Below are 12852 nucleotides of genomic sequence, written 5' to 3' on the forward strand. Positions count from 1 at the left end.
CCATGCCTGCCTTCTGCCTATGTGATGATCCTTACTTTTTTTTTTTTTTCCTAAGACATCAGCTCTTCTTGGATGTTTTTGTTTCTGAAAAGCTTAAGCTTTTTTTTTAAATTTTTTTTTAAATTTTTATTTTTTGACAGGCAGAGTGGACAGTGAGAGAGAGAGACAGAGAGAAAGGTCTTCCTTTTACCGTTGGTTCACCCTCCAGTGGCCGCCGCGGCTGGCGAATCACGCTGATCCGAGGCCAGGAGCCAGGTACTTCTCCTGGTCTCCCATGTGGGTGCAGGGCCCAAGGACTTGGGCCATCCTCCACTGCACTCCCTGGCCACAGCAGAGAGCCGGCCTGGAAGAGGGGCAACCGGGACAGAATCCGGCGCCCCGACCGGGACTAGAATCCGGTGTGCCAGCGCTGCAAGGCGGAGGATTAGCCTATTGAGCCACGGCGCCGGCCTGAAAGCTTAAGCTTAAGCTTTTTTCAAAAAAAAAAAAATAATTTGAAATGCAGAGGCACACACAGAGATCTTCTACCCACTGGTTCACTCCTCAGATGCCTGCAAGAGCTGGGGCTGGATCAGGCTGAAGCCAGGGGCTGGGAACCCAACCCTGGTCTCCCCTGTGGGTGGCAGAGATCTAAGTCCGTGAGCCACGTCCCAGAGTGCACATTAGCAGGAAGCTGGATCAGAAGTGGCGCTGGAACTTGAAGGCAGGCACTCTCATATGCTGTCTTGCCTGTCCCAAATGCCCCCCTTGTTTCTGAAAGTTTTTATTTGCTTATGATCAAGCTTAAGTTTACTGGCTCTCCTTCCTTCTCCTCCTCGTGGCCCTACTTTGACTGTTCTGAATCCCAGACGCAGGGGCCTTCCCCTCCACGTTCTCCCTGAAGTCTGTAGTTTGTGGCTACATCTTGATGAGGCTCATCCTGTTGGGCGGGATTCGGTTGGCTTGTCCCTCACCATTTCTCAGACTTCCAGGGGGTCGGATTGCCTGTGAGCGGAACTAGCTCCTGGAAGCGCTCTGAGTAGGCACACTTGCCAGTCACTCTGTTTCCACCTTTGCCAGGGCCACACTGGGTACGGGGAGTACGCGTCGTGCACCTGCTGGTGCAGAGAGCAGCTCCCGCATCCCCGCTCCGGGCCAATGCTTCCCTGAGCCCCTCTCCATTCTCCACTGTGATCCCTCTCTGCAGGGGACTGTCACTCCCCCTCTTCGTGGAGGAATGACACTAAACCCTGCCTAGGTTTCCTATCTGAGTCACGGCACCATTATGTCGCTCCCCGTCTTCGTGGAGGAATGACACAGGACCCTGCGCTGTTCTTTTGTCTGCTCGGCCCTCCCCGGGTTTGCTGCTGGTTCTTCCCGGGTTGGCTACCGACCCTTCCACCTCCGTGGAAGGGCAGTTCCCCCTGCCACTTTCCCCACTTCCACGGGGGAGCGGCACACCGCCGGCCGGCTCTCTCGGGGGCTGCTCAGATGTTCCTTCAGGTGTTCCTGGTGCATGTTGTCTCTCTCCTCCTTTATAGTCCTCTTCCACCAATCCCAACTCTGCTACCCACACGCCGAGTACGCTGCTCTCCTCCAATCAGGAGCAGGATCAGCTCCTGCAGGTCATCACTCAAGTTGGCGAGAGGCAGCTGCGTAGAAGTTGTTACTCCCTTCTCAGCGCCATATTGTGGGAGAGCAGATACATAGAATAAGTCTTAATTCCAGTAACAGTCTAGTCCGAGTTGCTCCCCACAGGGGACGATGTGGGGAGGGAAGACTCCACACAGGCGAGGTGTGGGGGTGCTTATTTCACTCTATCAGACCTGTCCTTCAGCCCGAGGGGGCGCTCCTCACCTCTCCTCCCATCTCAACCCTAGCCGTCCAAACTTTCTGATTCCGCTGAACTTGTATGCACTCTCATGTTGAAAATGGTACCTCGGGGCGGGCGTTTGGCGCAGCTGTTGAAATACCACTTGGGAAGCCGACATCCCGTACTGATGTCCTGGCTCCATTCTCCTTCCCGACCTCCTGCTGAGGCACACCTGGGAGGCAGCAGGTGATGGCTGAAGTAGTCGGGTCCCCGTCATCCACGAGGGAGTCCTGGATTGTGCTGTAGGCTCTTTGCTTAGCGCTGGGTGTTACAGGCATTCGAGGAGTGAACCAGCAGATGGATGATCTCTCTGCCTCTGCCTCTGAAATCAATAATTAAAAAAATAATTTTTTAAAAATTTAAAATCGGGCCGGCATTGTGGCGTAGCAGATAAAGCCTCCACCTGAGACACCAGCATCCCTTATGGGCACCAGTTCGTGTCCTGGCTGCTCGGCTTCCAAGCCAGTTCTCTGCTGATGGCCTAGGGAAACAGTGGAAGATGGCCCAGGTGTTTGGGCCCCTGCACGCAGCTGGGAGACCTGGATAAAGCTCTTGGCTCCTGGCTTTGGCCTGACCAGTGCTGGCCCTTGCAGCCATTTGGGAGTGAGCCGCAGATGGGACATCTCGGTGTGTGTGTCTCTCCCTCTGTCTGACTCTGAGTTTTTAAATAAATAATTTAATCTGTTTTTTAAATTTAAATTCATCTTCTTACTTACAGTCTGTGTGTTAATTTTTGGTTATCTGAGGCTACCCGTTGTGTTTCTGACCCTTTCCCCTGAATTTCTCAGTACTTCCCCATGTTCTTCATATAGCCCTGAAGTCCTACAGCATTTGGCCCTTGGCTTTTTAATACCTTTCTCTTTCATTTTGTTGCTTATTTCAGTTTAAACCTGTCCTCCAGGTTAGCATATATTCTGGTTTTTACAATGGGATGCATTGCCAAGAGCCCACCGTTAGGATTTCTTAAATCTGGGTCAAAAATAAAATTTCATGTCGGAAGCACCTGTGCTGGCAGCCAGCTGTTCATCCCTGAGCTCGCCCTTCCCAGTCAAGGTTGCAGCCCCTCGGCAGGTCCTGACCTGCCGTGGGAGGTCAGCTGCTCCAGGTGGCTGTGGCAGCCTCTACTAAAAGTCGCTGCAGGTTTGCACTCAGTGCCCTTGGGATCACTCCCATTCATGTGCTGAGAGATGGCTGCAATGCACTGTGGATGGGATCCTGGATGTTTTCACCGTGGAGCAATGTTGCCTGTTGGAGGAGACAGATAGGTTTGCCCTGACTGGATACCACACAGTGTATACATGTATCAGAGCATCACGTGGGACCCCGTGAATTGGTACAATGTTTGTATGTCTGTCAAACATTAAAAATCTATGATATGGGATCAGGTGAACTATTAGCCCCTTCCAATTCTATGGTTCTGATTTTCTGTAGTGAAAGCAAGAGAGACTTGTGAATGTCCACGGTCAGCTCTTCTCAGGCTATAAAGCGTCGTGACAGAGCACCTGCTTGGTTTTCTTCCTTGATATTTGAGATCACAGCCCTGTCTTCAGTTTGGCATGACTTATTGCTTATTTCATGGTAAAAGAGCTGTTCTTAGCCAAAAGGTGGGAGCCACTTAAATGTCCAGCAGTGAATAAAGGAACGAACAGAAATGTGGCCGATCCATACATTGGAATATCTGGAATATTATTCATCCTTAAAAAGGAATGAAATTGTAATGTTTGCTACAGCTGAATGAACCGTGGACAGTGTACTCAGTGAAGAAGAAGCCAGACACAAAATGATAAACAGTGCAAATTTCACGTCAATGAATAGTCAGATTTAATGAAAAGAAGTAGAACAGTGGTTTCCAGGGCTAGGGCTAGGGGCAGAGGAGAACAATATTAAACAATAAAGGGCCGGCGCCGTGGCTCACTAGGCTAATCCTCTGCCTTGCGGCACCGGCACACCGGGTTCTAGTCCCAGTTGGGGCGCCGGATTCTGTCCCGGTTGCCCCTCTTCCAGGCCAGCTCTCTGCTGTGGCCTAGGAAGGCAGTGGAGGATGGCCCAAGTGCTTGGGCCCTGCACCCACATGGGAGACCAGGAGAAACACCTGGCTCCTGGCTTTGGATCAGCGCAATGCGCCGGCCATAGCGCGCGGGCCATGGTGGCCATTGGAGGGTGAACCAACAGCAAAAGGAAGACCTCTCTCTCTCTCTCTCTCTCTCTCTCTCACTCACTGTCCACTCTGCCTGTCAAGAAAAAAAAAAAAACAATAAAAATTCTTTAATGGGTACAGCATTTCAGTTCGGGTGATAAAAGCAGTTCTGGGAATGGATAGTGATGTTGGTTGCACAACCAGGTGAACGTGCTTAATGCCACTGAACTGTGCACGTCAAGATGATGAGAATGGTGCATTTTATGTGAGGCATATAGTATTACAATCATCACCACCCCCACCACCATCATCATCAGAGAACCATGCTCACTCACCAGGGCTGCCAGCCAGCAAGTTTCTGTGATCTGTGGTCAGAGGGACTGGTGAGGGTTCCAGGATTGGCACCAAGGCAGTGATGTCCATGGCCAGGTTGCTGAGTGTCCACTAGCAGGTGTTGGAACTCAGAATGAGAACTGTGGGAGATCTTGAGAGGTGTAGCAGTTGCTGCCCCTAAGCACCACTGTTTAGACAGAATGTTCTAGAAGTAGTTACCCATCACCCTGTTACTAAGCACCACCATTCAGACAGAATGTTCTCCTGGAAATGGGTACGTATCACCCCGGGCTGCTGGTGTTTCCTCTTCATGATGGTTCTGGTTTGTTCTTCAGGTTAACTTGCTTAGATGCTGCTCACCAAACTCTGCCTTGTGTGCAGATACAGGTGCAGTCAGTGAGGCCCATGGCCTTTGGATGCAAACTTGAGTTAAATCCTCAGGGACCCGGTGGAGAAACTGTATCTGCACACTGAGGAGGCAGCCTGGTGGCTGCTCATAAACATTTGGCTGCCTCGGGCGTGCTAGCCCGTAATGCACTGTTGGTTGGGGCTCATCCTTGAATGATGCACACTTACTGTGACTTGTTACTAATGGTCCCTTTCCCCGGGAGACAGATGCACAGACGGGGGCTCTGGTGCCTGCTCCCAGACCATCCCTTCCCCCAGTGCAACCCCCCCACCCCTACCCCAGGGCGCTCGAGGTGTGATATTGTTTCACTTTTTACTTTTCTTGCAGTTCCACCACTCTGATTGCCTTTCAACCTGGCTCCTTCATTTCATTGCCACTAACTACCTCATCTTCAGCCAAAAGCCCGAATTTCAAGACCTTTCAGGTAGATGACCACTTTATCTTCTAAGAAGAAAACTTAATGCTCTTGGTTGTTTGGCTTGAAATGTAATTGGCAGACATGACAGTTTGCACTGCATGCGAAGGGTCGGTTAGTGCGTTCCTTTTAAATTCTGCGGTGTGGTAGCTGAGGGCTGTAATTACAGTCACCTTGTGTTACAGAAGTAGGTTGTCCTGCATTACACAGAAGTTTTCTAATGATTATTTTATGGCACCCATCCATTTTTAAATGTATTTTTTTTTCTGAAATAGGTAAGGGGGCAAAATGTGTCCTCACATGGCATTTATTTGTGATAAATAAGATCTTGGTTTTGATTAGGCTGGAAGCAAAATTTAAACAGCGTAGATTTTTAAAACTTTTTATTATAAAGGAATTTAACTGCTGCTTACTTAGAATGTATAGTTCCATTGTACTGAAAATGTAGATTATGTCCTATGTAGATATGTAGATAAGAGTCCTTTGTAGTACTTTGGAATGACAACTTTAATTAACAAAGAGTGTTTGCGCATAGGGTATGTGGAAAGTGATTTTCAAGGTAAATGATTGAGATTTCCACAAACAAAGGTAAGTGTCTTAAGTATTACCTAAGAGGGAAGAAAATGAAAAATGGATTAGTTGTCACACCAGACCATCAGGTTCGATATGGCAGTTGGCTAAGTTTTTACCTAGTGTAGATTGAAGGAAAAATTGAGATGAAAAGCAAAGAATTCTGCATGAAATTTTTCTTTGTAAAGAAGATTCTGCTTGTGAAAGACACGAAAGCCTCTTAGCTTCATTCAGAAGCCTGCACAGCTCAGGAAACCCAGGCGCATACAGTCGGGTTTTGACGATATATTCAGCCAAGCAACAGTCTACTTATGGGACGCCCCTCCGTGGGAGCCAGACAGGAACGCACGGCAGGAACAGTCAGACCAAAGCAGCGAAAACCAAAGTCCACGCGTCGAGATAGGGCGTGCTGCTGCTTCCTGCCGGGAGGCTGTCCTGTACCTACCCATTAAGAGGTTGAGCAGAAACGAACAGCATTTTGGTCCGAGGGCCACTTGCATTACGCTGCCTGCGGTCACCTGCGCTGGGTGAAGGACTGTTTTCTACTTCACCTCTGGGGGAGATGCCTGATGTCCATGAGGGAAAGATGCTCTAAGTCTTCTGCCTTGTGAATTCTTATTCTATTGCATTGCTTACGCATCTGCCTGTGAAGTCCCTTGTGGCTGCCCAGTGTGGGGTCGGCGGCTGGGCCTGCCCGTGACTGCCTCCTGTTTCTCCGTGGGGGTTCCCAGGGGCAGCTGAGAGCCCTCCCGCTGCGGTGGCCACTCCACCTGGGGCTCTGCAGAGATGTGTCCTTCCACGGGGCAGAGCGAGGAGCCCCTCCGGCCACCGTTACAGACGGCAGCTGTGGGTCAAGTGCAAGCTGCCAAGGGATTTCGTGGGCCCCCCAGCGTCTTCTGTAAGTGTAATGTTGGCATTGCTGAGGACAGTATAGCTCCTCTGAGCCCATAGGACGGCGCCCTGAAGCGAGCAGGGGCTGCCTGTTGGAAGCGGCATGTCCTCCTCACGGGGTCACGGGCACCCCTGCTCCACATGGTCCTGTACCCGGCCCCCTTTACGTGTCATGAGGCTGCATTAATTTTTGCTTCTCTTTGTTTTCAGGGGGTTGGTTTAGCTGCATTCTTAGTGCCCCTAAGCTCTGGCTCATCTGTGATAAATTTTCTTTTTTATTTTTTGTCATAAGATTTATTTATTTGAAAGGCAGAGTGGCAAAGAGAGAGCGAGAGATAGAGAGAGAGAGGTCTTCCATCTGCTGATTCACTCCCCAAATGGCTGCAACAGCTAGAGCTGGGCCAGGCCAAAGCCAGGAGTCGGGAACTCCATCCAGGCCTCCCATGAAGGTCGCTGGGGTCTCAAGCACTTGGGCCATCCTCCGCCGCTTTTCTAGGTGCATTAGCAGGAAGCTGGGTTGGAGGGGGCACAGCTGGGACTCAAACAGGCACTCCCATGTGGGCCGCCGGCATCTTGAGTGGCGGCCTAGCCTGTCATGCCACGCCACCAGCTGCTCTCCAGAGTTCTGCCCTGCCTGAGGGGGTTAGGCTGGTGTTACCTGGGCCTCCTTTCCCTCTCACCCAGGGCCTGCAGCCTGCATCCAGGGCACACAGTGGAGGGAGAGGGCTCATGGCTGAGCAGGAGACCTCCGACCCGCAGAGGGCATGCCGAGGAGACACAGGCCAAATGCCCCGGCCAAAGCCGGAGGAGTTCGAGGTGCAGGTGTGCGGCAGCAAGGAGGGGGCCGGGGCTGCCGGCGGTCGGATGCTGGCTGAGAAGCTTTGCCCACAGTCGTGCGCCAGCCAGCTGCTCCTGCATCTCCCTGGGACGGCAGAGGCTTTTGTTTCTGGAGCGGTTAAAGCAGCAAGAGCTATGGAATTGGGACTTCTCATGAACTCTGGGTGTCCTGAGGTTGGACACGAGGCTCTGGGCCGAAACGTGGTGGTGATGGGATGTTCCAGCCCCCTCCCCATGTCTAGCTTCTGGAACTCTCCACCCTGACTCCCTTACCGTGGGCCTGGTGTGGGAGCATCTTCCCTGGACCAGAGAACCGGCCTACAGATGCAGTTCATCTGTGACTCCGCTCCGTGAGCCCCACGTGTGCCTGCCAGCCACGCCGCGGTGTGCTCCAGCAGTCAGCGGCTGCTACGCCGGGTCTTCAATACAAGGTGCTCAAGGGGATCAGCGGACACCTGCACCAAAAACAAAATCAATAAAAATATGAGACGGAACTTGGAAGAACAGAGACTCTCTGGAATAAAAGAAAACCTGAAGAAAAAATAAAAGCCCAGACTCCTAAGATAACCCTCCTGGAAGGATGAGGGCTACCGTCCGTGAAGGAGGCCTTAGGGCATCATTGCAGAGAAACAGTATTCCGCAGGCAGTCAAGTGGCGCTGCAGGGCGGGGGCGAGTGGGGAGGGAGTTGTTGACGAGTTTGTACAGAGTTTTACTTTGGCAAGTTGAAAAAAGAGTGTGAATGTGTTTACCAGCACTGACCTGGCTGTTGAGAGCTGGGTAAGATGGCAGATGTTGTGTTGTGTGTATGTTACCACAATTGAAGAAACAATAAAAAAAAAGTTTGTATATGGAAATTTAAAGATACAATAGCAGTAGCAACAACAACTAAGCAAAAGAGTTAGAAGATACAGGCAAGGAAATCCACCAGGAAGATAAAAAGTTAAAGAGATAGGAAAGAATGTGCTTTTTAAGAAATCGGAGCCTCAGCCTAGAAGGTGTGATGTCTGACTAATAGAAGTTCATACAGAAAAAAAAAATGGGAAAGAGGTGGGTAAGACGTTGCCCCACTGCTAAAGGAGAGAAGTCAGCAAATCGGAGGGACTTGCCCAGTGCTCAGCTTCATGAGCGAACAGGGTGCATCTTTGGTGCAGATAAGAATGCTGAGTGTAAATAGAAAAGTCTAGGAAGTTTCCAGGGCTAAGGGAAACACACACACACACACACACACACAGGTCATCTACTAAGGACAGGCCACCTACCAAGGACAGGCCACCTACCAAGGACAAGCCATCTACCAAGGACAGGCCATCTACCAAGGACAGTCATCTACCAAGTCTGAATGGCAGTGGCTTCTGAAAAATGCTGGAAACCAGAAAGCAGGGAGTAGCGTCTTCAGCACCCTGCGGGGGAGTTTGCAAGCTCGGGCTCTCTCCCAAACCACATTACCCATCACTGCCGGGATCAAGACGTGTCGTCACCAAGCGGGCCTCAAAGGGTCACAGACCGTAGACCATGTAAACCAAGCGGCACTTTTGGGAAGAAAGGCACAGTTTATTTACGCATGTGGTCTTGGCTGGACTCGTGTCTCATGAGTCAACCCCAATCCTTTGTCTTTTTCTCTAAATCAGCAGGGTATAAAATCAGCAGTCTGGGGAGGGGGCACACTGTCGCCCTAGGTGTGTCAGGAATTAGCAAGTCACAGCTACAAGGTGAGACAGCTTTATGACACAAGAACTGGTCAATCTCAAGGCGAAGGCAGTTTTAGGAAGCACACGACTGTCTTACCCTAGGAAGTGCTAGGCTTTGATGGCAGCCGGTTAGAAGGCCTCTGAAGTCAGCACTGGCCTGTGCAGACCCAGCAGGCTCTTTAACAAGCGGGGGGAGTCTGCAGCACTCCCTCTCTAGCAAGTGGGAGGGGATGGTAACAAAAATACTGCTTGGACCCCGCTTTTTGGGAAGCCAATAAAGGCTGTGCTTCCCCATAATCAGAGAGGAGAGAAAGTGGAGGACCTAGAGTTCAGGAAGGGAGGGGTCCAGCTCACAGGCATGCAGCAGGCCCAGGAAGCAAGAGAGCGCAGGGATCCCGGGAGATGGCAGGCTCCGGAGCAGCGGCAGCAACAACCTGAAGACCACACTGACTGGGACCACAATTGACAGGACCCTGGAGAGTTCGAGACGGGAGCACTTGGCACAGCAGTGAAGACGCTGGTTGAAGCACCTGCATTGCCTCTCAGAGTGCCTTGGGTCACGTCCCAGGTTTGCTCCCGGCTCCAGCTTCCTGCCAGAACGAACCCTGGGGGACAACAGTGATGGTGGCAGAAACTGGCTCCCTGCCACCCACGGTGGGTGACCTGGATTGAGCTCCCAGGAAGGTGCTGCTGACTTTCGGGGAGTGAACCAGCAGATGGAAGCTCTCTGCATCTCCATCTCAAATAAGCAAAAACTAGAAACAAATGTGGAAGGTTAACTACAAAGAAAACTCAGTAGAAATGTCAGTCATCTACAGGAAAATCCAAGTTTTCTTGAGAAAGGAAAGGAAAATAATCAAATACTCCCTGATCAGTCAGTGAGCAGGGTGTATACACCTGTTCATCACATCATACGTAAATCCTTTTGTAGCAGAATGAACCGATCTTTTCATTGCATTTTCCACGAATTGGTTCCAGGGCCCTCGTGTTGAGTGGAATGGCAGTAGCTCACAGCTGCATGCGAAGTGAGATGTATTCAGTTAACATTCTGTTGCTTGCAATTGCAGTGGAAGAGCGCAGCTTTGTGGAAAAGCACAGATGGCCATCGAACCTGTACTTGAGGCAGCTCGCGGAATACAGGAAGTATATTCACTCCCGGAAGTGTCGCTGCCTTGTGATGTGACCTGGAGCTTCGACAGACACAAACACACTGGCTTTTGTTACCGTTGTGGGAAGGGGGATCCCTCTGGGTTCCAGTGAAAAACCAGGACAGGCGTTCCAAGCAGAAGCACACACAGCTTAGTGCGTTTGTGGTCTGAAAGGGAACGAGCTGTGTGTAAGGTAGACACGACCAAGGCTTCCCCAGCATAGAAAGCTGTGTCCAGCTCTCTTTTTCCCTCCCAGGTAAGAATTCTTCAATTTTTAAAAAATATCCCATAGGGTCAATACAAAAATTGCATCGTATCTGATTCATTGCTCCAGTGAACTAAGGTCATTGCAAGGCCCAGTGTAACTACTGCTGTTGAAATCCAACACTCATCAGCCGACAGGAGGTTTCAGGGTAGAAATCTGCCCGACGTTTGGAACGTGGAATGCTACGTCGCCCCAATCAGTGTGTGAGTAATCATGAAAACGATTTTATCCGGACAATCCAGCTGAGTCACCCGGGTCCTCCCTGGGACTGTGACGAGGCAGGAACCCGACACAGGGCTGACTTCGTCCATGTGCAGCCCGAGGCGCCGCCCAGGGCCCTGCATTTCTGCAGCTCCTGCCCTCGGCGCCTGGGCGTTTTCATGTTTGAAGCAGGCCCCTTGTTTTCACTCCATTCTGTGTATTTCCTGCCATGTTTTCTTGCTCAAAGACTGTTCTCCCTGGAAGTAGGAAGGTGGGGCTGAGATGACGGGGCGAGGGCAGACGTACCGCGGACTCTCCCTTCCCCGGCCGACTGTGCCCCCGAGGGCCTCCACGCCACCAGGGGCAAGTGAGGACCATGTCGTGTTGTCTTACCTTTGAAACCTCACGGCCCTGCTGCGTCGCTGGTGGGCCATCGTTCTGTAAGACCAGAGTGACAGCTGGCCGTCCGCAGACCGCTATAACGATGCCTGCTAGAGAATTTGCCATGGAAGGCTCAAGACTTTTTTTAAAGGATATTTTCTCAAGATTAGGAAGTGAGTGGCTTGAATTGTTTGAATTTTTTCTGAGGATCGAAAAGTTAATGAGGAATACCATGGTCAGGTCTTGCAAGATGACACAGTAAGTTTAAAGAGAGGCTATAGATCAAAGGTGAGAGAATGGTAGTGGGCAGAGGGCGAATTCTGGTTTCTCTTGAATCCCATGTATTCAAAAGCTAATGGAGGTGGGAAACAGGTTATTCTTTGTTGTTACATTGTTTTCATCTGTAACTCAGTGGGGGAATGTGTTTGTAATTCCCAGTGACTTTAGGATACATAGAGGTTTCTCAGCTTTTCACAGGATTGGTTACAGGTTTTATCTTATGGAACGAGGACCCCATACAGTTCGTTAGCCCTCATATGTAAGCACACAGTATAGGAGTGAAACAGCCACAAAGAGTCCCCAGAGATGTATTCCAGGAAACCTGACTGTAGGAGGGCTGCGTCCCATGAGGAGAGTGCTGGGATGTGTGTTGCTTTTTTGTATTTTAGTCACTTGAGTTAATCAGCTGTTGGCAATTCCTGTTTGGCACGAATCAGTCTTGCGAAGGATAGAGCCTGTAGTGGATTTCCAGAACTCTGTTCCCATTCGAGAAGTTTCCAAATACAAGGATGGCCTTTTGTTTTTCACAGCATCTATCTTACCCAGGCCCGTCTAAATGACAGCATTTAGAATTCTCCACTGATACCTTTTAATCTAAGGAGTGGAAGTTGCAAAGCAAAACCTTTTCCTGAAGGTGGTATCTGTCATTCAGACAGACTGCAGGCATTGTGGCCACAGTGGGGGCTGAGCATGTGGTTTTGTGTTGCAAGGTCCTTGCCAGCTGTGTGAGTGCCTCCACCACCCAGCTGGGCAGACCGAGCACGGCCACTGGATGGGCGTTCCCCGGTACCTTTGAAAACTCAATTTAAGATAACAAATTTAAGAATTATTTACAGACTATCATGGAGAAATGAATGCCGGTTTTGAGTTTGTTTTTTGATGGACACATGACTTGTTAACGGATGTCTGCTTTGGGCTGGTTTCTGCTTTGGTAGGTTTCCTAATCATTTCTGTTAGAGAAGAGATTGGTAGAACTGAGGTCTTGTCCTTCTGGGCCAACTTTCCCTGCTTAACTCTTTCATACGTCTGACCACGCCACGTCCCTATCCCAGGAGACTCGATTTGTAATCTGGAACTTCCAGTATCATAACTGGAATTAGCTCTGCCCAAGCCAGCATAATGGCTTCACACAGATAGCAGCAGAAGACTCAAGAATTGGATAAATTCGACTTCCAAGACAGCCAAGTGCAACAGTAATTTTAGACACTACGCTACACTGACACAGCTAACTAGACAAAAATGTCCTCAAAGAGTCCTTTATTTTATTTAAAGCATCTGTTTAATTCAACCTTTAATAATTTTGCAAAGAAGGGTATGTGTGTATTTTAATATAGCCTGACCCAAATTTGTATGTTTTTAGCTTTTAGTATTTAACATTTTGTAACAAATAAACTTTTCTTAAAACAAGTTTAATGAGAGTGTACTGTAGTTGTTTTGCCTTGAAT

General features: G+C 49.9%; 1 protein-coding gene and 1 long non-coding RNA gene across 3 annotated transcripts in view; both read left to right on the forward strand.

Moving 5' to 3' along the window:
* Positions 1–12820, forward strand: part of RHOBTB3 (Rho related BTB domain containing 3) — a 58642-nt gene extending 45822 nt beyond the window's left edge. For both annotated transcript variants that reach the window (XM_008261963.5, XM_051853987.3), the window contains exons 11-12: positions 5059–5155; positions 10201–12820. In XM_008261963.5, the coding sequence (XP_008260185.3) occupies positions 5059–5155; positions 10201–10316 (213 nt within the window). In that variant the 3' untranslated portion in view covers positions 10317–12820. The remainder of the gene's footprint in view (positions 1–5058; positions 5156–10200) is intronic.
* Positions 2358–4112, forward strand: LOC149122248 (uncharacterized). The gene is made up of 2 exons (XR_016220537.1): positions 2358–2905; positions 2944–4112. It is a non-coding gene; the product is annotated as an uncharacterized LOC149122248 (long non-coding RNA).
* Positions 12821–12852: the final 32 nt, after the last annotated feature.

This window comes from Oryctolagus cuniculus, chromosome 14 (genome assembly GCF_051225735.1).
Source record: "Oryctolagus cuniculus isolate XC-2025 breed Fujian yellow rabbit chromosome 14, ASM5122573v1, whole genome shotgun sequence".
NCBI classification, from domain to species: Eukaryota; Metazoa; Chordata; class Mammalia; order Lagomorpha; family Leporidae; genus Oryctolagus; species Oryctolagus cuniculus.